General features: G+C 34.7%; 1 protein-coding gene across 6 annotated transcripts in view; it reads right to left on the reverse strand.

The window, feature by feature from the left end:
- LOC126733494 (diacylglycerol kinase 1) overlaps window positions 1-14912 on the reverse strand; it is a 390145-nt gene that overhangs the window by 47956 nt on the left and 327277 nt on the right. For 5 of the 6 annotated variants that reach the window (XM_050436806.1, XM_050436805.1, XM_050436807.1 and 2 more), the window contains 5 exons: window positions 11749-11907; window positions 11513-11687; window positions 11336-11449; window positions 4703-4862; window positions 4508-4616 (listed from right to left, as the gene is read on the reverse strand). In XM_050436806.1, the coding sequence (XP_050292763.1) occupies window positions 4508-4616; window positions 4703-4862; window positions 11336-11449; window positions 11513-11687; window positions 11749-11907 (717 nt within the window). Of the gene's footprint in view, window positions 1-4507; window positions 4617-4702; window positions 4863-11335; window positions 11450-11512; window positions 11688-11748; window positions 11908-14912 lie in introns of those variants that run through there. The other variant, XR_007659735.1, reaches the window with a different exon arrangement.

Below are 14912 nucleotides of genomic sequence, written 5' to 3' on the forward strand. Positions count from 1 at the left end.
TAAAATCAAATGAATACCACCCTTATAAAATTAGACTAATACACGAATTAAATGAGGACGATCCTGATTGAAGAAACCAATTTTGCAAGCAAATGATGAACATTTGCAATAATAACCGTCAGTTTGTGTTATGAGTTTTGTTTTCGGATGAATCAACTTTTTGTTTAAACGGTGTCGTAAATCGGGAAAATTGTCGGTACTGGTCAGTATTAAATCCACACTGGGCAACTGAGGCTCCAACACAGTACCGTAAATCTATTAATGTTTGACAGATAATTTATGGTTTCAGCAAGACGGCGCACCGCCACATTTCTTTCGAGATGTCCGTAATTACTTGGATACAGTGTTCCCAGGAATATTGATAGGACGAAAAGGGCCAATAGAGTGGCCGGCCAGGTCACCAGACCTAAATCCCTGTGACTATTTTCTAAAGGGGTACCTGAAAAGTAAAGTTTATATTGAGAACCCAAACAACGTAGAAGATTTGAAAAATAGAATTAGATATGAAATTAGACGTATATCACCCGAAATAATTGATAGGGTTTTACATGAGTGTGTAAACCGTCTTGCTTTGTGCCAAGAAGTAAATGGGCATCAGTTTGAACACTTCATACATTAATAAGAGTTTTCACAGTTTATAACATTTTATCCTCCATTTTATCTTAATTTGTAAATAGACGTACTTACTTACCTTCTTGTTGGTTAAATGTAAATATTTCTGAAACAGTTGAGTTTTGAGATTAGGTGTGTTATACGAAACTTGCTTGGAATTTCGCCTATATTTAATAAATGCAATAAAAAATATAGCATTCCATTTAAAAAAATTACCGATAACGCCTCATCTTTTTTTTTGTTCCACCCTGTATACAAAAATTTATGTGAAATAATGCACAACTTAAAATAAAAATCGACAGATCCGAGCGTTTTCTCAAAAAATTATGTCTCAAATTTTATCGAATTTATTCGGAACTTTAGGCGGTCACTGTATATCAAGGGTCAAACCAAAGGTAAAATATAACTTAAAAATTGGAATACAAATTCCAATTGCTGTGCCACATTAATAGATTATATACTAACAAACGATTATAACTTTGTTAAAACTCCACGTCTGTTTCCTAAGACCATGCGACTATTGGTGGTCCTATGTCATTAACCCATGAACCGAAAAAATGTCAATAACATTATTACAGGCTTAGTTGGGCAACACTGGAATTATACATCTACACGTGTTAATGTTGTCTTTGAAAAGTTCATAAAAATAATCAGAGGCCATGGATAAATATCCATACATCACCGCTGCAGAAAAAACATAGGAAAAAGCAAACATGCTCTTGGACGATAGGAGAAGAAAAAAGAACATAATTAGAGACGTGTCATATAAGAAGATTATTTATTATTATTTTACAAAAGCAGAGAAAGCCTAAAGTGAGCGCGTTGGTAGACCGATAATTCAAATACAAATTTAAAAAAAATATATTTGCCAAAGAAAATAAAAATACAAAATGTCAATTACTAAATTTTTAATATTTATTTCCTAGCAAACAGGTATCCATCTCGATTTAAAAAAAAACCAATACATAAAACCATTTTAAGCACTTATGCGATGGCACTCTTAGATAACATATTTTATTTTGAACACAAATATTTACTTTTTCCAATTACAAAAAAAACGCAGTGTAGATGCTAAAAGCACGGGCAGGCAACGAACAGAAGAGATAGGCGCAGGAAGAAACGCAAAAACGAATGCATATATTTCAGGATATACAATTTACTAATACTAGAAACTATGTATTATGTATTGATTCGAAATTCTAAAAGAGACCTTTTAATATATTTTTTGAATCTATAAAAAGAGTAATTTTTTGCATAAGCAGGTAAATGATTCCACATTTAAATATCTAGTATTGTGCGAGTGATCACAAATATTAAATAGCTCTTTTAGGTATGGTGGTTGCCCAGTTTTGATTATGCGATAAATGAATCAGTATTTATCATATTTTCGCCTATTTGCCATATTCAGATAAGAGTGAGGATTAAAAAGAAGAGTTAGTTATACGACTTATGTATGAGATTCCATAAGAAAACCTTATACAGGAATTTTGCAATTTTTGGATAGGATTAGAAATTGCACTAGTAATGGCATTATTATAAACCACACCGCAATAGTCAAACAAAGATAGTATTAATGTGTTACATAAAAAGTATTTAGTTTTGGCTGTTAAGTCACAAAATTCTATTATCTGATCTGATTATAAATATGTCTTTCCAAGATTTTGGAAACAACCGGAGAATACTAATAGGCCTTAAATCATTAAGTTCCGTAGGATCGGAAACTTTAGCTCGTGGCTTGATTATAGCTTTTCACAATTTTTTTTACAAGTCAGGAAATGGATTTTCCAAAATACATGTATTAATGATACCGACAGGTTTTTGCAAAAAGGTAAACATGAGTTTGAATCTCTTTAAAAAAAATCATCTTTTCCAACAGGTTGGTACTGATTAAAACTTACTGAATAATTAGTTTTACTGGATTTAATTCATCCATTAATTTGAACTAAGGTTATTATTATTAATAACGTTAGAGTTAATATTATTTTGATAAAAATGAATAAAGTCACTTAATGTGCTATCAGGTAAACGATTACAACGAGCAAAGTAGTTATTAATATTAAGTATATTAGCATCATTTAAATTAGGAGGAATTTTGGAATTAGTGCTATGTATTTAACTTTTTTACAGTATTCCAAAATCGTTTTCACTTTGTTTCTGCTAAACGTTTAAAGTAAGCATTCTTTTTACGGATTATTGCAAGTTTAGTAAAATTTCTTACTCGAATAAAAATACAACAACAAACAATTAGAGCCAGCAATTCTGCAAGCAGTGGAAAACGATCCGACAACTTATAGTCCGTGAAGATTATCTTTACAGTTTGACATTAGCCACAAAAGTGTTTGGATGGTTTTGCAATCAAATTTATTTTATCTATACCACATTCCATAAGGGCAAGCTCTGTTGCCAAGAGCCTACACAATTCGAGTTTTGCCAATGGCTTCTTAAAAAAAGTGCGCAGAATCCAAATTTTACGTCTAAAATTTTATTCACAGATAAAGCAAGTTTCTCACGGGAAGACATCAGAAACTTTCACACTAATCATTTTTAGCACTACGAAAATTCTTAAGCCATTGGAGAAAATGGATTCGAATAGCAGTTTCCGGTGAATATTTGGGCAGAAATTCTTGGTGATCATCTTATCGGACCGCATTTCCTGCCTCCTGGGCTGAATGGTGACACTTACGAACAATTTCCAAAACAAACCTTGCCAGGCCTGTTAGAAGGGATAACACTAGCAATAAGAAATAAAATGTGGTTTGGGCACCACGGTGCCAACAGCCATTTTAGTCTTGTCGCTCGAAACTATCTTAATAACACTTTTTCTCAGCAATGGATTGGTCAGGCAGGGCCTCAGCTATGGCCAGCAAGATCCCCAGACCTAAATCCTCTAGACTATTTCTTTCGAGGATATCTAAAGTCGTTTGTTTATACGACGTCAATTGTGGATGAAAATTATTTAAAGAAACAGATGTATAGATTCTTCTAATTCGCAATATTCCAGGAATATTCCAACGTGTGCGACAATCGATGGGAAGACGATTGCATGCTTGTATTCACAGTCGTGGTTATGATTTCGAGCATTTAATTTAAGAAAAATTTGATGAGTTTTAAAACTCAAGTAAGTTTTTATTATTTTTCACCAAAATTAAGCCAAAGGATACCTGTTATAAATTTCAACAAATTCGATAAACGTATTTTTTAGATATTAATGAAAAATCGATTTAACAAAAAAAGTGAAACACCCGGTATCTTGAAAATTAAGGGTCTTTGGACATATATTTAGATAAACTTTTTTAATTAAAAAATTACAACAATTCACCCCTTAAAATGAAAGTCATCCCTTATGTTACACCCTGTATAGAGAGAAGAGTAGAGAGTCCAAGACACTATCTCGTGGAACATCATATTTAATCATAATATAATCGGATACTTTGTTATTAACAGATACGCATTGAAAAAGATTAAAGAAGAAACTTTATTACTTAAACCAACAAATTTTAATTTTTTACAACATTTTTTTTATTATTATTATCATACTGAAGGGCGTAAAAAGCTTTGCTAAAATCAATTAATATTAATAAACATGTTACAACCCTTTATCACTAGTCTTAAAAATATAATTCCAAATCTTAGTCGAATTCTGTAGTTGTGCTATGGTAAGCTCAAAAACCTGACTGTATAGATGGTAAAACATTGTATCGACGTTATTAATTTCAGTGCAATTTAGTAATTTTTATAATTTAACATTTTACTTAAGCTCTGCAGCCAGAAAGGTCAGGTGGGTGATTAATTTTTTAAATAGGAATTATATATTAGCATATTTCCACTGATTAGGAAGATAGGAAGTTAATCATTATTATAGTAGTAAAACCATTATTCATAAAACGTTACTTACCACTCCGATAGAAAAGTAATTATTTATCACATTATAAGGTATTCTCGTGTCCACCACTTTTAAATTATTGGGATCCACCGGGGCCGTGTCAAAGAGCTCAATTGACCACCTGAGAAGAAGAAGAACGAGAATGTTATTCAGAAATTCGTTTATTTTATAATGCATTTTTATTTTGTATTTTTTTTTATTTTATACCTATCCATCATTACATGGGAAGCCCTCGCGACCTTATGAAGAATCTTATGAATCGATTCGCCCTCGTAACCGCCGCCCCATCGTAAACATCGCGCCAGATCGTTCCCGGTTCCCAAGGGAATCACCGCGACTCCCGGTTGACATTCCAGTTCCACTTTGTCTAAGAAAAGTAAAACATATCATGAACATGATTCGATTTCTTCCTAAAAAAATCAGTATTTTTCTTATTTAGTTTTTACCAAAAATATGGATGCAGTACCGTATAACGAATTTTTTAAATAAATCTTTCAATAAGAAAAAGTCAATACATTTTTTTTAAATTGGCAAAAATTAAAAAAATATGTTGTTTTTAATTGTCGATGAACTGAATCCAACTAGTTTAGGTTTCTTGATAATTTTGTAAATTTTTTTTAAACTATTGATTCAATTAAAATTATGGGACCATTATTGGTATTATACTCACAAAATAAAGAAACTTCCTTAGAAATTAAAATAAATCCATCGATTCTTTTCTCGCTAATTTTTCCCAACTAATTTACTGCTAAAATAAAAATTTTGATAGCATCAGTGGTACTACCAAAAGCACTAAGTAGCGCCGACACCTTTAGAATAAATGAGCTCATCCATCTAAACTAGCCAGAAAATGTATACACTAATGTGGAAGTCAAAGCAGGTAACCCAGTCTTCAAAAGCTAAGACGTAGATCTGGCGACACGAAAGACTTAGAAATGAATAAGGGCATTGGAAGATTTTTCAAAGAAAGATGGCACATTTAAATCCGTAATTAGAATTAAAAAAAAACAGTTAACGCACTTAAAAGATACAAGATAGATTGGAGCAAAATACCTTTACACGAGGTCGATTGAACTGGTAATATATTGGAGCCTGCTTTCTGGAAAACAAACATTAAAGAGATCCTACACATTACGAAATGGAAACTGGGAATAACCAACATCCATCAAGCACCGCACCAAGATAATATATAACAAAAGAAAGGTCAAAAAGGAGAAGTGCCACAGAAGCCATTATTGTCAAGACTGGCGAAAAATCATTTGGAGATCTACTAAAGGAGATAAAGCAAAATATAAACCCACAATGTAGCGCGTAACTCGATTCAAACCAATTTATTTCCAACCCGGGGGAGTCATACCTACTATTCAACCACAAAAAAATTACTAAGTCCAGACAAGCAAATTTTGTTTTAAAAGATTCAGAGATTTGGTGGCCGCCAGCTTTTAGACAGTGGAGAAGGTAGTGGGAGAAATTTTAATAAGAGCGCCACTTGATTTAAATATTTTACAACAAACCCTGATATATTATGATGGAATATAAGCCCCCCTTAATCAAGAAAATGATGACCTATATTTATGCTTGCTTGTACCTAGATCCTAAAATCTGAAAATAATTTGGGAAAAACTCAAATAACAATCCATAGGTCCACCAGATTGATATAATCATCCAAGAATTTACATAGTCACTTCCATTTATATAAAAAAATTAAATTCCACTGAGATATTTAAATTTAGATAATTATTCAAAATGTAATACTGTAGTAATTTTTAGTAAATAAAAAATTTGATAAAAGAATTAAGGGTTACTTGAGGTATGCTTAAGGCGAGGAATTAGTAAGGAAAAAAAAACAAATCCGCACTGAACTACTGTTCAAGGGGAAAAATTCAAAACATGATCACGTGTTGTTTACAAGAAGTATATGTTTGGAGCCTAATTCACAATACCTCACTGGCCCTAAAATACCTTTTACAAACTCTAGTCAAGTCACATTAATCCAAATAAAACTTTTAAATAGTAAGGTTCGAATTTAAAAGCCTATTAATGGTATGTTGGTGCAATACAACCTGTTAACCAACAACCAACATTATGACTAAATAGGTTATTTGTAGCAAATAGCCGATCCCTTACAAGGTGATCCAGGCTCAGTGTCAAAATCAATTATGTCGATGCTCGACTCAAATGAAAACCCTTAGGTTAATATTAATAGACTTAGCAAGAACCTCTTACCGTTTTTTTTTTTACATAAAAGAAAATAAACCCATAAAATTCAAATTAATAAATCGACCCCCAACCCTAAATCAAACCGTTCAATAAGAGAAAAATAAAATAAAATGTGCAAAAACTTGCGTGTCCTCTAATTTCTTGTGTATTTTGGCTAAGGTAGCTTAACTCGACAGCTCTGGAATCAGTCAGCTACAACCAGGGTAACGACCACATGGGCAAGTCGATTTCAGGCAAGTTCCAATCCAAAATCGCAGAGCCACAGTACAATGCTCAGTCCAGGCTGTGTTGAGGCTCCCTTAAGCCGGTTGCCAACAGTGTTGGGATGACCAGAAGAAACCAGAGAATAGGAAGAGACCAGAGAATAGAGGAGAGAATGAGAAAAAGGAGAGGCCTCTAAAACAGAGGACAAAAAAAATCAGTAAAATAAACACACAATCAATTATATGGCAATTACCAACATGTTGCTACATACCTAAGGTGGTGAGCGAGGCCTAGTCTCGTTTTGTGGTTAGAAAATTTCAAAATCCCATAAATGGTGTGGGAGCAGCCGACCAAATCCAAAAATATCAGGTCAATCCGAAATCCTCTCGGCTACAACTTCCCACTAGACGTTCATCAAATTAAACCCCAAAACTTGGGAGGAATATTTTTCCATTCAACCGAATTACCAGCAAGAAAGACCGGCAGAAGAACCACAAAATGTCGAGTGTTCTTTCTGATAACGGGATGGCTACCGTCTGGACAAGAAACTGACAACCGACCAGACAATGACATGTGACACTGGCAGTGAACTTGTCACTCTCTCTCTTCGACACGATCTGACCCTGCCTCTTGGTGCAAACTACGCGGAGCCTCACTCTATCAAAATAGAAATTCCGCAATACCACAGCAAAATGATACTGCTCGGATACTAAAACATGGAAAACTAACAAAATTTTCCCAACGGGGCTACGAAATTCCAATTTTCCTCTTACGTCGCTCTGCCTGATTTATGACGCTCCGTCATCCGCCAAATGGAAACTAAACTTTAATGGGAAACAGCAACGCTGCCAAACCTCCACAACAACAAGTGTGTCAATAGTCATTACTGTCAATCACAGTCACTGTCAATCGGCTAGTAGGGTTAGAAACCAGATGTCAAGGCACGTTTATTTACTAAAACTTAACTTGAAGAATTGAAGGGAAATATAGCTAGCAAAACTGGGGAGGCCAATTTCAAATCAATTAGGATACCTTGCCCCATGATTCCGCTATAGAAGAAAGTATTTGTAAGTTTTCCTACACTAACGGATCACCATCTAAAAGGTCTTATTTACTCCACTCATAGCGCAATCTGTGGCACAACAGCACCCTCTAGAAGTCCCTCCATACCCCAGACATATACCGGCCTCATAGAAACTCTTGACAAACAAATCAAAGGTCAGAAAGTTCCCAACACCAGGTACATGAATAGGGACTAAGGAAACATAATACGACTAACTCCACAGAGGTGTGCTGACAGGATAGGGTAGGTAAATACATTCCTAAAAATAATCAAACCCCAAAAGCCTTAAAAAAAATAAATTGCATTACTATCAAACCCCAAATTCCATTTATAAAACTGTAAATCACACAACCCTTTCAAGCCGATACCAAAACCCATAAACTTTTGCCCGAATTTATATGAAATCCCATGTTACATGCTTAGGGCAAAATCTGCATGTAACTGCATGAACTAGGTATAAAAGTCAACAGTGTGCGATAGACAAAAAAGGAAGAAATGCTTTTGACAGTAAAAATGGAATCGAAAGCCTAAACAACTAAATCTGCAATTGGAGGGAAACTAAATAACCTAGAAATGAGAAACTCAAAGGGCCTAAAAGTAACTTTTCACCTATAGGGATGCAATAGCAGAACAATATTGAGTTAAAGGCTATAAGAATAGCTTCTTTCAAAGGACAAGCAGCAACCATCGACGTCGACATCGAAACTTGGATTGGAAAATTGGATGATGCAATTGCAACGTAAAAGAGCGAATTCATACTCCAAGGTACTTAAAGCATGGACATCAAATTCAAGAACTTGTGAACAGAACGTTTTGCTATACCTGTGGAAAACGGACATAAAGCTGAAAACTAGTAAAATGTGGCCCGCTGCTGGGACTGTGAACATTTGCGGTAGAGGACGGAAACACTAAATGCGAGATGTTCAAAAAGATTCAAGAAGAAGCCAGGGATAAAACATTCAATATCTCAAAATGACTTGCTCAGCCAGATATAAGCGCCAAATAGACCGAGCTGATCAAAAACCAAAAATTAAAGAACTCATTAACCAAATCATCGTTATGGCGAAATTCGCCCGTAGTAAGATCGTCTATGGCTAGTAGATTGTGGGTGACAACCATAACGCAGCAATTAAATCAGCAAATGTTAAAATCCTAAGGCATTGAAGTTCTGACTGGGTGGAAGCATTACGTGTGGCATAACAATATATTGAGCTAGGAAGTTATTGAAAACTTCAGCTCATCAATACATTTTGTACAAAATTAGGACAAGCTGTATATAAAATAAGAATACACAAAACGGAAGAAAGGCCTGGCGATTCAAAAAAGAAAACATAAACCTAATATCCGCAAAGATCTCTGAACAACTTGGAAACAGGCAGTAATCATCTGAGAAATTTTTCACAATTGTATCAAACATCTGCAACGTTACTTTTCCTGGAAAAAAAATAGAGGGAGAAAAACAGGTTTCTGGGTAATCCAGAAAGAGCAGAGGCCAAAAACAGGTATATATAGGTGCCAAAAGAATTATTACCAGGGCAAATAAAGGCAAAGATGAGACACGGAAAAGAACTACCGCTGACAGGTACAGGCAGGATTGAAATGGATTTAAGACCACTATAGAAGATACAAAAAAGGATGCTTGGAAGAAAACTGTTAAAGAAGTTAGTAGTGATCTATGGAACAAGGCGTATCATATTATTATTAGTAAATTCACCTCAAAACCTTTAACTCTACCCGATAAAAGCAACTCTTCTTCTAGAGCAACATACAGAAATATGGCCCAGATAAGTATTAAGAAGGGCAGATATTCCATTATTTACCACAAATGTTTTGAATACCGCAGGTAAGAAAATTAAACCAAATAAAGCGCCAGGACCTGACAGCCTACTGCCAGAACTAATAAAAGCTGGATTACTCATAGAATTAAGAAGAAGAAACATACTCCCTACTCAATACATTGCCTAGCTATTTCGACCGAAGATCGATTCTTAAACGTTGGAGTAAACCAGCAGAAAATAGTAATGTGCAGTGGTGTTCCAACCCTGTGGGATACCGATTCAGTTTTAGGAGCTACACTGCGGAACGTCTATTATGACAGGATCCTAAATCTACCAGTAGTGGGAGGCCTAATTCTGACCGGATACACGGATGACCTGGGTATCCTAGAAGAAACTAGAGGAAAGGAGATGATGGAGGTCACAACACATCACGCCTTAAATAACATTCTGGCGTGGATAGAGAACAACTCGCGCCACACAAAACCGAGGGAGTGCACCTTGTTGCAGGTAGAAAAACCAAGACAATTTCTGTGACTGTAACTGACGCACTCACTGAAAGTTCTTTTAAGTATCTGGGCATCTATCTAGATAGAAATCTTACCTTTACAAATTACTTAAAGCAACTTTAAACAAGTTAAGCTGCCAAATGCCAAAAAAGTTCGAACCACGCAAAGGATGCATAAAAATACTGGCCTTGATAGTGGAGTTATGCTTATGGTCATGCATCATTATGCTTTATGGTGCATCAATCAACAAAGGTACTTATGGTACTAGCAATAACTCTTCTAATACTTTTCTTATTTTGCCAGCAAGATACAGAGCTCGAATAGAGAGGAAAAGAAAAGAGGCCAGAAACGCAGCTTGTGAAGAGATATCCCAAGTGAGCGTAATGTCCCGGTGGCATAAAGTTAATATCTGACGTAAGATCTGGAGTAGGAAGGAAACACGATGAAAAAGACTTTTACCTGATGCAACTACTAACTGCTCATAAGTCAAACAGAGGGATGTTCTTATTTTAGCTGCACCGATTCTGCTCAACATACATTCTTCTACTGCCCTAGTTGGCCACAACGAAGATAAGTTGCAGAACAAACAATTGGTAGTCTCAAAACTGCTCGGTTTTCCGGCAATCTGCAAGGAAATATGTATATTTACAAATCCTTATCATTAAACGAAGAGAGATAACAGATCCAACTCCAAGAAAGAATTACTATGCCCAGCCAACTTCTATAACCACCTTCTTGAAGTAATACATTCAGAAGTCCCAAGAAGGAATCCTACTTTGATCCCCTCACCCGTGTCACAGGTGAAACGTGGGTACCATTACTGTAACTACCAAAATCAAATAATGTTCCTAAGAATCACAATAAGCTCATCGATATGGTGTTTTTCTTGGAATTTTTTCCCTTCTTAGAACCTTCTTAGAACTTGGATACTCTTTTTCGGCAGATTCTTTCTAAATTATTTAATCGTAGATTCAAAACTTTAGTATCATCATGAGCATTCCCCTGAATGAACAAACTTCCCCAAAAATTACTCCTTTTCACTAAATATATGTTTAAAATCTTCACTCACCCATTGACTCAAGTACCCATCCGACAGTACCGTCACCTCCGCAACACACCACCTTAAAATTCGGTACGTCTTTGAACATGTTTAACCCCTGCATGGGTCCACCCTGACTACCACCTGAAGAACACCATTTCATTTGAATTCATTGCAACCTACTTACCAATAAAGCAATGAACTTACCCAAGATGTGCACCTGTCTAGGGTTCAAAATATACTGAAACTTCCTTAATATCTTATATCCCTGCCTTCCACCAGATTTCGGGTTAATAAACACCAGAAGTGGTACCGTGGTAGAAGAGGGGCTCAGCTGGAACGACATCGCCGGCTGTTTGGTCTGGTTGGAGTTTAACGAGCTCTAAAAATCATTGTTTCGCTTGTAAAAGGATTCTTACGGGTTATTTTTAGAAATCACTTACAATACTCACGTTATCCCCTCCATATCTGGACCCTCTTTTTTGTACTGATCGCTGCCTATCCAGAACGATGGGGCAAATGGCGGTGGGGGGTAAAATATGGACCGCGTGCTCACCTAAGCCGCATTCTGCTTTTACGTGGGATACGCATTTGTTGTGTAACTGGAAGTTAAACAAGTCAGTTTTTAATTATAATATAATAGTGAACCATCATCCACAAGGTAAGAAATAATAGTAACCCTATCCACATGGTACGCTTTAAGTTAATGTTTTCTGGTTAGTTTTAAAATTAAATTAAATTTTACTGTTCAGTTATTTGGAAAAATGTATCTGAAAAAGAGTCCATTAACATGTCGATAAATTTACAATAATTTTTCAAAAAGTTTATTTTACCAAAATTGGAAAAATCAATAATGGGAATTATTGGAAAACTAGTTACAGTATCGAAAATCTAATCTCGCCACATTCGATTAGTTAGCTAAAAAAAGGTAACTTGTTTCTGTACCCCTGAAGAAGGTCTAATATAGGCTAAAATGTTGGCATAAAGAAAAAAAAGTAAAAGGTTTGGAGTTTATTTGGCTTCATATCCAACTAAATCTAAAATACTGAAAACAGCTACCTATGTTAATAAAATAATATATTAAATTAAGTATTTATTTTCTGTATCTTTCAAATATTTGTTTCTGTATTTGTTGAATGTTGGTATAACTGCAACGAAAAATCTCAAGTAATTTTCATCTAGGAGGGTAGAACTATTCTAAGTTTGACTTGTCAGTTATCCTTTTGACGTAAAAAGAGACTAGACCTGTTCTTTTATTTTCCCAGTATATTTTGTTAATTTAGTAGTTACCAAGCTGAATAAACTAATTAAAACAACCCCCCTGTTAAAAATACTCACAAGTCTGTACAGAATTTGTCTAATTTCTTTGGGCCAGAAATCTAATTTCGTCATTAATTAGTCTTAAAAAGTTATCTGAAAAAAAAACCATGTCGATAGGTTTTCTTTATAATTTTGGAGAACCCGTTGTTGAACTTCTGGTATCAATAAGGATTTTATTTCTGTTTTCTGTTACTATAATCTATTTGATTTTGTCTTTCGTACTTCCTTTAATTTAATTATTTTTCAATAATTTCAATTTCAATCAATAGCTGGTTAGTCCAAAAATAGACATGGTATTATCAAAAAATTGTAAATATTTGGCTATAAACCTTTCAACATAATACTCATTTCAATTAATTTTTTCTTACTAAGCCAATCATAAAATCAATCATACAAATTTTGGTACTATAAAATCGTTCGTCCACAATCAAAAAACTTTTGGTAAAAATTGTAGTAAAACCATCATGATCATACTCATTTTAAGCTACTTTTTTCTTATTCAATGGTAGTTTTCTAATCCAATGGTAAAATCAGAATTTTGGTGTTACCATTCGTTCCTCCACAATTAAAAAACTGTTATAAAAATGGCAATAAATCCATCTATAATTATAGATGGTAATTACTCCCGGGTTACTGATTCAAGGGTAAACGCTTAATTTTTAATGGCAAGCTCCTTTTAGCATGTCTAATCTATGTATATGGCATAAGACAGTGAAATATTTGAGCAATGACATATCTAGATTCTCCTGTGGTCATTGCAAAAAGTTCAAATATGGCCATAGTGTTATCCAAAAGAGCCTTTCCCTTGTATTGTAAGGATCGTTTGAATAATGAGAAGCAGATCTTGGGCCTCCAGCATGAGGATAAGATCTCTAGCTTGCAACAAGGTGAATCTAAACTATCTAGTATAAATATACAATCCTTCTTTTCCAACCAACAGTAGGAATGCTTCCCCTTTTACAATAGTTTTAAGCTCTACAAAGTTCATAATGCAAAACGAAACCGCCACAAGCTTAAAGGTAAACATTATTATTTTACATTTGATTTAATCTCAAAACGAGAGCTAGAAATATCTGTGGCGGAGGATTTAAAAAAACGCAAGGATGGTGGGGACAGTGACATCGTGGTGAATTATATGTCAGGGGATTACATTCAAATTGTGCAAAAAGGCTACCGAATCAGTAAAACTCCTAAAGTATATCACTAGCAGAATCAAAATAAAAACTGAATGTGTGTTATCAGAATGTTCGTGGTCTCAGAATCAAGCGGATTTATCTACAATGCAGTGTTTTAACCTTTTGTGTAATTGCTCTGTCCGAAGCTGGCTTTATAGATTGTTTCCATGCCGCATGAATTTCTACTCTACTCCGAACAGCTGCCACAAGTAATGCTGAACGTCTTGGAGGAATCTTACTAGCAGTTTACACATCAATGGCAAGTTGCATCTCAGGACAATATTGAACAATTCTTTGTAAAAATATGAACAGGAAAGCATCAGATATATTCGTCGCTTTTCTAATTTTGCTTTCATGTATCTCTTCAAAACAGGTAATAGCTCGCTGACGTAGCTCTTCTTTACTGTTTACTAGTTTTGCGTATTCCCTTTCCTTTATATTACTCCATAAATAAAAATCAAGGGATTTCAGATCTGGTGTTCGCGCCGGCCAATCCCATGCTGTGATACGTCTAACCATCTTTCATCAAATGTGTCGTACATTTCTCTTGCTACACTATCTCCACAGTGAGGTGAGGCTCCGTTAAGTTAAAACCATCAAGTACGAAAACCTTGCAATAGCAGATTTTCTAAAAAACTACAACACTTAAAATTTCTTAAAACTTAGCAGACTTTAGTGATTCATCATAAATTAAAAATTTTAATTGATTATCTTTTAAAAGGCAAAATACACTGAAACGAACTTTTTCTTGAAAACCCATTTTTTTTGCAGCGTGTGGATATAGATCAGTGCAAAACTGATTATTCCTTTTATTGAAAATTCCCTCTCTGGAAAATTTTGCTTTGTCGGTCCAAATAATTTTTGTTAGAAAGTCAGGAATCTTTAGCAATATGGATCAACATGTTTTCACAGAATTCTACCCTTCGTTGATAGTGGTTGCAAAGCCTGAACATTGGTGATTTTCTATGGCTGTATTTTATGATTGGCTATAATTTTTTTAATTGAATATTAAGACATCTAAATCATCATTAGCACTTCTAATTGAGGCTTGTAGATATGCAGTAAAATATGCCAATACATTCATAATATTATCTTCTTCATTGGTAACTGGC

Source organism: Anthonomus grandis, chromosome 2 (assembly GCF_022605725.1).
Source record: "Anthonomus grandis grandis chromosome 2, icAntGran1.3, whole genome shotgun sequence".
In the NCBI taxonomy this organism is placed as follows: domain Eukaryota; kingdom Metazoa; phylum Arthropoda; class Insecta; order Coleoptera; family Curculionidae; genus Anthonomus; species Anthonomus grandis.